Source organism: Myotis nattereri (assembly GCF_964212035.1).
Source record: "Myotis nattereri genome assembly, chromosome: 1".
Taxonomy (NCBI): domain Eukaryota; kingdom Metazoa; phylum Chordata; class Mammalia; order Chiroptera; family Vespertilionidae; genus Myotis; species Myotis nattereri.
This window is the reverse complement of record NC_138075.1, coordinates 229,260,171-229,272,246: the sequence shown is the minus strand read 5'-3', so window position 1 is coordinate 229,272,246 and position 12,076 is coordinate 229,260,171. Positions and strand designations below refer to the sequence as shown.

The 12,076-nt window shown below is 69.5% G+C and overlaps 1 protein-coding gene across 1 annotated transcript; it reads left to right on the top strand.

Annotated features, from left to right (window-relative positions):
* Positions 1 to 5,593: 5,593 nt before the first annotated feature.
* Positions 5,594 to 8,963, top strand: HMX1 (H6 family homeobox 1; the record flags this gene model as incomplete). The annotated part of the gene is made up of 2 exons (XM_081091771.1): positions 5,594 to 5,987; positions 8,320 to 8,963. The coding sequence occupies 2 exons, from the start codon at positions 5,594 to 5,596 to the stop codon at positions 8,961 to 8,963; spliced, it is 1,038 nt and encodes a 345-aa protein (XP_080947897.1).
* Between the last annotated feature and the right edge of the window lie 3,113 nt (positions 8,964 to 12,076).

The following is a 12,076-nucleotide window of genomic DNA, read 5'->3' as shown; positions in this document are numbered from 1 at the left end:
CCCCCCCACTCCCGCCCCCCTCACACCCGCCCCCTCACACCAGCTGCCCCCTCACACCCGCCCCCTCACACCCGCCACCCCTCACACCAGCTGCCCCCCCCACACCCGCCGCCCCTCACACCCGCCACCCCTCACACCAGCTGCCCCCCCCACACCCGCCCCCCTCACACCAGCCGCCCCTCACACCCGCCGCCCCTCACACCAGCTGCCCCCCTCACACCCGCCCCCTCACACCCGCCTCCTCACACCCGCCGCCCCTCACACACGCCACCCCTCACACCAGCTGCCCCCCCACACCCGCCCCCCTCACACCCGCCCCCTCACACCCGCCACCCCTCACACCCGCCTCCTCACACCCGCCCCCTCACACCCGCCCCCCCCACTCCCGCCCCCCTCACACCAGCTGCCCCCCTCACACCCGCCCCCTCACACCAGCTGCCCCCTCACACCCGCCACCCCTCACACCCGCCTCCTCACACCCGCCCCCTCACACCCGCCCCCCCACTCCCGCCCCCCTCACACCAGCTGCCCCCCTCACACCCGCCCCCTCACACCAGCTGCCCCCTCACACCCGCCCCCTCACACCCGCCACCCCTCACACCAGCTGCCCCCCCCACACCCGCCGCCCCTCACACCCGCCACCCCTCACACCAGCTGCCCCCCCCACACCCGCCCCCTCACACCAGCCACCCCTCACACCCGCCGCCCCTCACACCAGCTGCCCCCCTCACACCCGCCCCCCTCACACCAGCTGCCCCCCCACACCCGCCCCCCTCACACCCGCCGCCCCTCACACCCGCCACCCCTCACACCAGCTGCCCCCCCCACACCCGCCCCCCTCACACCTGCCGCCCCCCCACACCTGCTGCCCCCCCCACACACGCCCCCACACACGTGCTGCCCCTCACACCTGCCGTCCCCTCCACACCTGCCCCTCTGGGCCCGGGGCACCTCTCCCACATCGTCCGCTCTCATTCCACAGCCCGCTGGCCTGGGGTCCCCCGGCCGCTGTCACTTCTCTGCCAACCACCTTTAATGATTCCTCTCCCCAGGGTGTCACTTTAAGGACTTTTCATTTTTTCCATTTAATTAAAAAAATGTTTAAATTCTCATCTGAGGATATATTTTTATTGAGAGGGAGAAAGGGGGGGGGAACGACAGACCGCATGGCCTGGCTGCCTCCCACACCCGCTCTGACGGCCGGAGGCGGAGCCTGCACCCAGGTCCGTGCCCTTGATGGGGAATCCAAACCAAACCCTTGGTCGGAGGCCGATGCTCCAACCCCTGAGCCACACCAGCCAGGGCAGGGCCTTCTCCTGCAGGACAGGGTCCCCCTGGACCGGGGCCACCCCCCAGGCGACCGCACCTCATCTCATTACCCACCAAGACCCTCTCCCTGAGGCAGCGCACCCTGAGGGGCTGGGGGTTATGACGTCAGCACGTGCGTTTCCGGGGCCACTCAGCCCCTCCCCACTGTTGGCACCAACAGCGCTACCTACAGGTCCATGCACAGCGCTGAGCACGCACCTCCTGCGCCCCGTCATCTCACACACTCCGCCCGTCCGCACTCACTCGCTCTCCCAGTCCATCCTCCAGGGGTTCCCCCTCCGGGCACCCCATTCCCTTCCCAATGCACCCCCTCTGCGAGAGCAGGCCGGGAGCAGGGACCTGGGGGCGGGAAGGAGGGCCCAGTGGGGAGAGGAAGCCAAGCTGAGGTCAGCCTGGAATTTAAAAGTGGACATTCCTTGAAATTATTCCCAAATAAAATTTTATTAAAACAAAAGCGGTGGCGGCCATCCACCGACTCACCCCTCAGGTGTCTGGAGCCCTGTGGCCACCAGCGCTGAGCCCGTCGAGGGGGGCCCAGCGACCAGGCACAGCCCCTGTCCCCTGTCCAGGTGGGAAGGGCACAGGGCGTCCTCTCAGACCCCTCGCTGGGGTCCCGCAGTGGCCAGGGCACCTGGAGAGATGGCGGCCAGAGAGTAAGGAGGACAAGAGTGACCGAGGAGGAGGAGGAGGAGGAGGAGGAGGAGGAGGAGGAGGAAGAGGAGGAGGAGGGGGGGGATGGCTGAGGCCTGGGGGGTGGGGGCCCTCATGGAGACAAAGATGTGACAACCTGTTGGCTGAGGCTCCACTCTGCGAGGGAACCCCCAGCTTCCCAATCTTCCCAGTGCCCAGGGCTGACCAGAACTGGGGAGCTGGCCGTGGGAACGCCAGGACTCCCGCCAGAGCAGGCCGTCGCAGGTCCCTCTGGAGTGGGTCCTGGGGTTGAGGACAGCCGCTGCTCTAGCTGCAGCCTTCTCTCAACCTGCAGAGCCCGAGAGGAAGCGACCTGCTAGACCTGCGACTGACCTGGGGCCTCTGCTGCCGGTCCTGTGGCTCTCGGCCTCTCCCCTCCCCTGGATGCTCTCCCCTCCCCTGGATGCCTCTCCCCTCCCCTGGATGCTCTCCCCTCCCCTGGACGCTCTCCCCTCCCCTGGACGTTCTCCCCTCCCCTGGACGCTCTCCCCTCCCCTGGATGCCTCTCCCCTCCCCTGGATGCCTCTCCCCTCCCCTGGATGCCTCTCCCCTCCCCTGGATGCTCTCCCCTCCCCTGGACGCTCTCCCCTCCCCTGGATGCCTCTCCCCTCCCCTGGACGCTCTCCCCTCCCCTGGACCTGGCCAGGCCACGACTGCACTCGGACCAGCACGGAGCAGGGGGAGGCCTGGGCCAGCACCTGCGGCCAGTGGCTAGTTCACCTGCTCTGGCCACAGCACAACCTCCTGCTGGCTGTCCCAGTCTGGGCTGCCGGCCGCCAGGGTGGGCTGGAGCAATGAGGGCCCAGGGGTGCGGGGACCCAAGGTGCCTGGTGCCTTGCGCTCAGGGACACGCCCTCCGACACCCCCAGAAGCCCGTGCTGTGGCAGGAAGGCACCTCTATCCCCCAGGGCCCCCCCAGAGGCAGTGGGGAGACACAAGCTGGCTGAGTCCAGCCTCACTCCCAGCAGCCGGCCCAGGCAGGGTGCTCACTAGTGCGGCTTCCAGGAGAGAGCCAGGGTGGGGAAGGCGAGTCCCCTGCCCCCCACCCCCACGCAGGGCCAGTAGCCCCCTCCCCAAGCAGGGAGAGTCAGGAGCCACTCAGAGGACGCCCGCTGGAAGGTGCCCAGATAGGTGGCCGTGGTGGCCCCACTCTCAGGCTGGGGGTCCAGGGAAGTGTTGGGGGAGCGCCCCTCCTGGGAGCGCCCAGGCGCCCTGGGGGAGCAGTCTGCTGTCCGGAAGGCACTCCTCCCCACAGCCTCTCGCACCAGCGCCTTCCGGGGCCTCTGCTTCCCCATCTGTCAGACGCCCTGGGAGTCGCAGGCAGCCGCAGCGCGGAGCCAGGAACCAGTCCTCTTTGTAATGGGGGAGTTCATCCCTCCCCTTGGCCAGCCCCTCTGGCTGGGGAGTCCCGGGGAGCAGTCCTGGGGGGCGGGACCACGGCTCTTCCCAAGACCCCAGCTCGGTGTCCTCATCCATAGAGCGGACCGACCGACGGGAGGCCCCATCTGCGTCCGCGCCAGCCCTGAGTCCCCTCCAGGAGCCTGGATCCCGGGTCGTCTTTGTTCCTGGGGCCGCTGTGCGGCCGGAGGAGAGGGTCCAGCCTCGGTCCCGCGTGGGCAAAGCCCCCTCCCCCCGAGGTCGCCGTCCTGGGGCAGCCGCAGGAGGAAAATGCAGGCGGCGAGGGCTGCTGGCCCCGGGGCAGGCGCACCTGCACGGGGCGAGGTCCCCGCTAGGCCCTGGCCCGCGCGGCTCCCGGCCGCTGCTGAGCTCCCGTCGGATCACCGCGTCGGCGCGGAGCGGGCGCATCCCAGGCTCCGAGCGCGGACCCGGGCCGGCGCCACGTCCCACCTGGGCGCCCTCCCCTCGCCGCTCCCGCCCCGGAAAGCGAGGCGGCGCTCCCTCCGCGCTGGCCCTGGTTGTTCGGGGATTAAAGCGAGTTGGAAGCCGCGCCTGCCGCCGACCTCGGGGAAGCGGGCGGCACGCGGTCGGACTGCCCCTCGCCTCCCCCGCCCCCGCTGGCGCTGGGCGTGCGGATGGATCGCCCCGCGGTCATCCGCGTCCGGGGAAGCCGGCTCGCCCGCCCGAGCGACCGCCGCGACCCGGCCGCTCGGCTGCCACCCGAGCCAGGAGCCCGTTCCAAAGCCGATTCCCCTGCAGCCGCAGCTCCGGGTGGCGGCGTGGGCGGGGCGCACGCTCCCCGCGCTCCCGCTGCAGCAGGGAGGTCGCTCTCCGCGGCTTCACAGTAAAAGAAACGGAGGCTCAGAGAGGACGGGCCTTCCCCAGGGCCGCCCGGAGTGGCAGCGGCTGGGCCGGAAGCCCCCACCCCCTCGGAGGCCGGGCCTCCCCAGGCGCTGGACTTGGGGACCAGCTCCTACTCGGGTGGCTCAGGCGAGGTATGGGGGTGGCGGGAGTGTGGGGGGGGGGGAGCCTTTCCTTACTCGGAGCCTGAGCCGGGGAACTGGAGTTGCATTAACGACGTTGACGACGTCGGCATTCACGTCTCACTAAGTTTGAATATGAAACTAGGCCCCGGTCCGAAGGGCTCGGCGGTTGAGCATCTACCCAGGAACCAAGGGGACACCGGTTGGATTCCAGGTCGGGGCACATGCCCAGGTTTCGGGCTCCATCCCCTGTGGGGCGTGCAGGAGGCAGCGGATCAAGGATTCTCTCTGATCATTGATGCTTCCATCTCCCTCTCCCTCTCCCTTCCTCTCTGAGATCAATAAAAATATATTTAAAAAATAAAAGAAAAAGAAAATATGCCATAATTTTGCCCTGACACCCGGGGTCTTTAAAAAAAATGACTGTGGCCCAGCCCCTTGCCATTTCTTGGACGCCCCGGGATCTTTGCGCCCCGCTGTACACACGCACATACATACATACACGCACACACACGCGTGCACACACGCACAGGCCACTCGCGCGCGCGCACAGTTACTCACGCTCGGTCCCACACTCTCCTAGAGCCCGGGAATTGCGGCCTCGCAGGGCGGTGATTGGCTAGCCTGTTTCTTACCGGGGTCCCGCAGCCAATGGGCGGTCGCCGGGCCGAGGCCCCGGCTCCCCACCCCTCCGAGCCCTGGCGCGGACCCCGGGAATGGATCACGCGAGGCCGGACCCGCCGCGACCCCCAGCCTGGGTCCCCGGCCGCGCGACGGCCTTCGCGTGCGGGTCCCGTGGCATCTCCGGGCAGTGGCCGCGCGGGGCCCGCCGCGGGGTCCGTGGGTTGAGCTGGCCGCCCGCCCGCCCGCCCCGCCCCCGCTGGCCCCTCCTCCCCTCCCCGCCCCCAGCGGGGCCGGCCCCGCCGGCGACCAGAGCGGCGACGTGAAAGGCGAGCGAGGCGGCTGTCCGGCCGGCTGTCGGCGCGCACCCGCTCCCGGCCTGGCCCGACCGCGCGCGGAGGCCGCCTGACCGCGGGCCCCGACGCCGGCGCTCCGAGCGGCGGCTCCAGGGTCGGCCGGCGCGTGCACCCGGAGCCGCGCGCCCCAGTCCCCAGTGGGTGTCGGGACTGGCCGCGCCCCGGGCGCTCGGGACCCCGAGGAGTCCTGCCGAGCCCGACGGGCCCGCCGCGGAGATGCCGGACGAGCTGACGGAGCCCGGGCGCGCCACGCCGGCCCGCGCCTCCTCCTTTCTCATCGAGAACCTGCTGGCGGCGGAGGCCAAGGGCGCGGGGCGCGCGGCCCAGGGCGGCGGCGGCCGCGAGGACGAGGAGGACGAGGACGAAGACCCGGAGGACGAGGACGCGGAGCGGGCGCGGCGGCGGCGACTCCAGCGGCGGCGGCAGCTGCGCGCGGGCTCCGGGCCCGGCGGGGAGGCGCGGGCGCGGGCTCTGCTGGGGCCTGGCGCGCTGGGCCTCGGTCCCCGGCCGCCCCCCGGTCCCGGGCCGCCCTACGCTCTGGGCTGCGGCGGCACGACGCGCTGGTACCCGCGGGCGCACGGCGGCTACGGAGGCGGCCTGAGTCCGGACAGTGAGTGAGGGCGCGTGGCGGGGCGGGCCAGGCGGGGGCGCCGGGCTTCCTCCCCGCGCATTTGCTCGGGGACTCTTTTGGGTCGCCCTCCTCTTGTGTGCGGCGGAGTCTGGGTCGGGTCGGCCGCAGCGGAGACCCTGGTGGGTGCGTTTGGAGGCCTGCGCTCCGGAACAGGGTGCCCGTGGGGAGGAGGCTTCGCAGGGTCCGGGTTTCGCTGTTGCCAGACCCCGAAGGGCCCGGGGAGGCCGGGGAGCGTGGAGAGGGCCTGGGAGAGGCGGTGGCAGTTGAAGAAAGAGAAAAGAGAAAGTGAAATCTGACGAGGAGAGAGGAGACCTGCAGGACAGGGAGCAGAGAGGGACGGAGAGAGAGGAGGACGCTGGAGGAGCAAAGAGGAGAAAGGTGCAGAAAACGAACCCCGAGTGAGGGGGGAAGAGAAAGGATACAGCGAGGAGAGGAGGAGGAGGAGGAGGAGGAGGAGGAGGAGGAGGAGGAGGAGAGGCAGCGAGGACAAAGGGGAGTCAGATGCGGGAAATACAGGCGTTGAGCAGAGGGAGCCATTGTTGGGGGGCCGACCCCAAGGGGAGCGGCTTCCACAGTGTCTGTGCCCCGAAGTCCCGTCTCCTGCGAGAGCTGCGCACCAGGCCTCCCGCAGGGCCCAGCCTCCCTCCCGAGCCTCCAGACGTTAGGACTGTGGTCTGGGGGGGCAAGAGGGGGCCTGTACTGAAGCCCCCAACCTCCCCCTCCCCTCCTCTCCTGCTCCTCCCCCTCTCCTGCCTTTGTTCCCTGCTGAGGGCTGGGACTGGGGGTTCGCAGCTCAGCACCCCTTCATTCCGAACCCCTTCCCCAAGGTTCTGCTCCCCTAGGAGGGTCGCTGTTTCCGGGGGGACCTGGCCTTCACAGGGAGACACGGGGAGGGGCACCGGGAAGCCATTCCTACCAGGCCCAGGTTTTGCCAGCCCCTCCCCCCCCCCCACATACACACTGCGTGGCCAGCTCGGTTCTGGGTTCTGGGGGCTCTTGATCGAAGTCCGTTCAGCCCTGTGGCATGCTTGTGTGCTGAGGTGGTGGGCAGAGACCTGCTCCCTCTTGGGTGACCCCCTCTCTGGTGTGCCTGGCAGCGCGGGCAGGTCTTGAGGCCATACTCAGGAAGTCTGAGCCCTGTTACTAAAGTGAGCGGATGTGTTTCCTAAAATCCAGTGATCCAATTTAGGGCCCTTCTAGGGGCGACTCTGAAGAGGGTCTCAGAAGGTGAGACCCCCCTCCCGCTCCCCCACTTCCTCAGCTCCCAGGAGGTGGCTGGGCTCCTTTCACACCATGCGGGTTAGGGTCCCAGTCTGCTTCGGAGCTGGTGATCCTGCCGGGCACCCTGTGGCCATTCACCAACCTCGTGAGTGTGGGGGTGTGGGTGTTGTGGTCAGACAGGCTCCCCACATCAGGTGGCAGGAACGCCGGACTGGAACTTGACCTCTCCGTGGCCACCAAGAGGTGTAGCCACCGGGGTTGGGCAGGGGCACCCGCACATCGGCCCAGCCCGCGGCACCAGGCGATACAGCCCCAGCCACCACCGGCTCTGGGCTGGGGGCACCATCCTCTGTCAGCCTGGGGCCTCTCCTCACCTTTGGGCGGTCAGGGGCCCCTGCAGACTCCTGAACCCGGAAAGCCACAGGCTGGGCAGCCGCCCGCGTGTTCAGTGGCGACTGCATGTCCTGCAGGCCCTGAGTTTGTTTCCTCCGGGCGAGACTGTGGGTTTCGGGGAGCATCCTGGGGAATCTGGCTCAGGGCCGGGAAAGGGGCTGTGGGCACCGGTGGCCTGAGCACTGGAGTTTCCTGGGATCGTGTGCTTCGTGGTCTGCCTCCGCAGGAATGTTTCTGTGCACGCGGGGACTGGGACTTGCACCCGCTCCTGCGAGAGCCCGCAGGTCCCAACAGGTCCTCGTTTTGGGGGCTGGGGGCTGGGGCCAGGGCGTCTTGCTGTTCCCCAGGCGCCCCGCACATTTCTCTGAAGGGCATCTGCCCTCCTGGAGGCGGCCGGTGTGTCCTGTTCCACTGCGTGTCACTGGCTGCAGGCGGCGGCCTCTGTGCATTTGGGCCGTCTCCCCGCTTTGTCTCGGGCGCGAGGTGCTGACAGTTTCTGGTCTGCAGGCCACCTCCTGTCCCTCTGCCTCTCGGTCCCCGTCACCGCGGGATGTGCCACTGCGGTCCCGGTGCCGGGAAGACGCCCGGCGAGTAGCGGTGGTGCCCGCGGGCCGCGGGGCGCGGGGCGCAGAGGCCCCAGCGACGGGGCCTGGGGAGCAGCCCGCGCCACCGACTGTGTTTCCCTGTCTCCCTGCAGCGAGCGACCGGGACTCACCCGAGACGGGCGAGGAGATGGGCCGCGCTGAGGGCGCCTGGCAGCGGGGCCCCGGGCCGGGCGCCGTGCAGCGCGAGGCGGCGGAGCTGGCGGCGCGGGGCCCGGCGGCCGGCGCGGAGGAGGCGGCGGAGCTGGCGGGGGCCCCGGCGGCGGGGGACGCGCGCGGCGCGGCGGCGGCCGGCGGCCGCAAGAAGAAGACGCGCACGGTCTTCTCGCGCAGCCAGGTCTTCCAGCTCGAGTCCACCTTCGACCTGAAGCGCTACCTGAGCAGCGCCGAGCGCGCCGGCCTGGCCGCCTCCCTGCAGCTCACCGAGACGCAGGTCAAGATCTGGTTCCAGAACCGGCGCAACAAGTGGAAGCGGCAGCTGGCGGCCGAGCTGGAGGCGGCCAGCCTGTCCCCGCCCGGCGCGCAGCGCCTCGTGCGCGTGCCCGTGCTCTACCACGAGAGCCCGCCGGCCGCCGCCTCCGGGGCGCCCGCCGCGCTGCCCTTCCCGCTGGCGCCCGCCGCGCCCGCGCCGCCCCCGCCGCTGCTCGGCTTCTCCGGGGCCCTGGCCTACCCCCTGGCCGCCTTCCCCGCCGCCGCCTCCGTGCCCTTCCTGCGGGCGCAGATGCCCGGCCTGGTGTGAGCCCCTCCGCCGGGCCCACTCCCCTCGGCTGCTGGGAGCTCCGGGGACGCTCCGTGGGGTGGCGCCAGGCGCAGGGGGCGCGGGGCCCCCCAGGTGGGCTGGTGTGCGCCTGCAGCCCCTCGGGGCGCCGGGAGCGCCAGCTTGGGCGGGGCTTTGCCCCCAGCGCCCCCAGAATATAACAGGGACGCGGATCCGCGGAGCTGCGAGGCCGGAGTCCTCCCCCGGGAAGGGGCCTCAGCCTGGAAGCCATTCCGCCGCTGCGGGGGAGCCGGCACCGCGCAGCCAAGACAGCCCGCGCCGCTGCAGCAGGAGCTGCACCCTCAGCACATGCACCGCGAGGGGACCGGACCGGGCCACCCAGGACTGTGACCAGCCTCGGGCCTGGCCCTGGCCCCCGAGAGAGGACCCGGGGGAGAGGGCCAGGCTGGGCCTCCCCTCTGGGGCTGCGGCTCCAGCGGCCAAGACTTTTTTTTTTTTTTTTTTAACGAATCTACTTATTTGCGTATGGAATAAAAGGGACGTTTTCTGGACGGTTCGGCTGCTTTGTGGTCACTGGGTGGGGCCGCCTCTCTGGCAGCCCGTGGGCGCCCTTTCTCCCTCCCGAGCACTTTCCAGCCGACCTGGGCCGCGCAGAGCCCCGCTGGTGGCAGGTGGGCCGGAGTCTGAGGTCTGGGGGCTATGCTACCACCGCCCCTTCCCCCACAACGGGGAGCCCCAGCGACCCCAGAGGAAGTGGGCCGGGGAGGGAGCTGGGAGGGAGAGGGGCACAGGTGGGTCCCTATGAGAAGCTCTGGGTCTCCGCGGAAACCAGCAGCCATCCATCCGGCAGGTTAGGCAGAGCCTGTGGGCTGCTCCATGTGGCAGCCATGCCCACTGTCCCGTCGGGCCTGGAGTTAAGAGCCTCTCCAGCCAGATGGGGTTTTTCTTTTTGCCAAAACAAAACCCTGGCCTCCCAGAAAGGGCTGCGAGGAATGCTGAGCCCCACCTGGCTTCACCTCTGGCCCGCCTGCAGTCTCTGGCCGCCTGGGGGCCTGGGACTGTCGATGGGCACAGTCCCTGCTCAGGGCCGTTGTGGGCTCTGGAAGTCACCCCTCTCTGTCAGCCTGGGGCCTCCGTGGTGACCCAGGCTGTCCTGGCAGCTCCGGGCACTAAGATCCTCACCTGAGATCCCCGGCTCCCTGCTCCTCGTGCCTGATGCAGGACACGGGGAGCATCTTAAGGAACTTAAGGGGCCCACCCTCCAAACCAGCCCCCACCCTTTGGTGAGGCAGACCTGCCAGCTCCCTGTCAGCCTCCCCGTGGCCCTGCCAGGCTCAGAGGCTCACCCCCTACTTTAGCAGGTGCTGAGACTCGGCTTGACTTAGTCTAGAAGGGACGTAGGATCTGGCTTAACGGAGCGGGTTTGCTGCTAGTTATGCTAAGTTTAAAGGCCTGTGCGCCTAGTCAGTGAGGTGCCAGGGGCTCCGCATGGCCACTCCGAGGGCCGCACCCACCCACCCTCCGTCGCTGCTCCCCAGGCCCACGCTGGGCCTCCACACCCTGGCTCCAGCTCCCCTGGGACCCTCGCGCTGTCGCATTGGTGGTGGCCTCCTGCGGCTCCCGTCCTCCCATGGAGGCCTGGGGGCCAGGGCCGGTCCTGCCTGCAGCACCCACCCTCTCTGCACACCAGGCCCACAGCCCGGTGGCCCTGAGGAGACATGGCGGCTGCAGCGTGTGCTGAGCAGAGGGCGGTGCCCGGTCCCCAGGCGTGTCTCCCTCAGGGGCCGGTGGGTGCGCACCAACCAGAGCTTCAGGCAGGGGAGCCTCAGGCCCAGGAGCCTCACGGTGGGGCCGCAGGTGTGTGAAGGGTGCGGAGTCTGTGGGCGCAGAGTCAGAAGTTCCACTCCCCCAAGCAGCAGAGGAGCCGGCCACTTGTGTCCGAGGGAAGGGGGAGGAGGGATGGGGAGAGAAGGGCCAGGTCTTTTCCATGAATCCGTGAATGTTTGGGCTGGCCAGCACCTAACACACCTGCCCTGCCGGGCGGGGGCTGGCGGGGCTGAGGTGGATGGAGGGAGCTGCGGTGGAGGTGGCTGCACCCCTCTTGGAGGGCCTGGCGCTGTCTCTGAGCTGGGAGCCCCACGGGGAAGCACAGAAAGCCGGGCTCACGAAGCCGAAGCCGGCGCTACCAGCGTCCTGGGGGTGGCACAGGGGCAGCACCAGCAGGGAGCAGTGGTGGTTACAGCGGGGCCAGGCTGGGACTGCAGCACCCTGAGCCCCAGCGCCATGGGTCTCCCGCCAGCCTGGGTGTGCTGGCTCCCCTCCTGGCCGAAGATGGATGGCTTACGTCTGCCTCCACCTCGCCTGCCCTCCCCTCCACACCGCCCCACGCACCCCTCAGAGAGGCCCGACTCAGCCACCAAGAGCTGCCCAGGGTGTCGGGTCAGACTCCCTGAGCCCGGGAGGATCTGACCGGCTTTGGACGCCCAGGGCAGACCCGCCTTGGCCCAGCCCCCGCCGTCCTCACCAGTGACCTTGAGCCTGGAGCCAGCCCCTTCTCTTCTCCAGGCTGAGGATGGGGTCTCACCTGTAAGTGCTGGGCCTTCCCTGGCCCGGACCCAGGCCAGCGCCATAGCCACACCCTGCCCAGGAGTCTAGGGACTACCCTATGGGTGTTCAGGAGTGACCCAAGCCTCCGGGCACTCCGGGCCCTGCCTGGGGAGGACCAGGCCAAGTCCTCACTAGCGCCTCCCGGAGAAGAAGGTGGAGAATCCGCTCCCCCATCTGTGCAGGTGAGTCTGGGAAGGGCCACTAAAGGGGGGCGAGGGCTGGGCCCTTCCTGGGTCAAGGGGAAATGGAGCCACAACATGACAACACACCACAGCCAGGCTCCTGCACCTCCGAGCCCTGGCCCGGACTGCTGCCCCCAGGGCCTCCCGCTGACTGAGCCAGGCGCGGGAGGGTTTTCCTAAAGCCCGGGCTCGGAGCTGCCCCAGGTGGACGGAGACAAAGGGGCTGGGAGCTGCAGGGGACAGGTGGGCACCAAGAGGGAGGCAGGAGCGGGAGGCGGGTCTCTCTCCCAAGCATCCTTCGTGGCCTCTGGTCCCATCTGGCAATTCTTTTTCTTTTTTAAATTA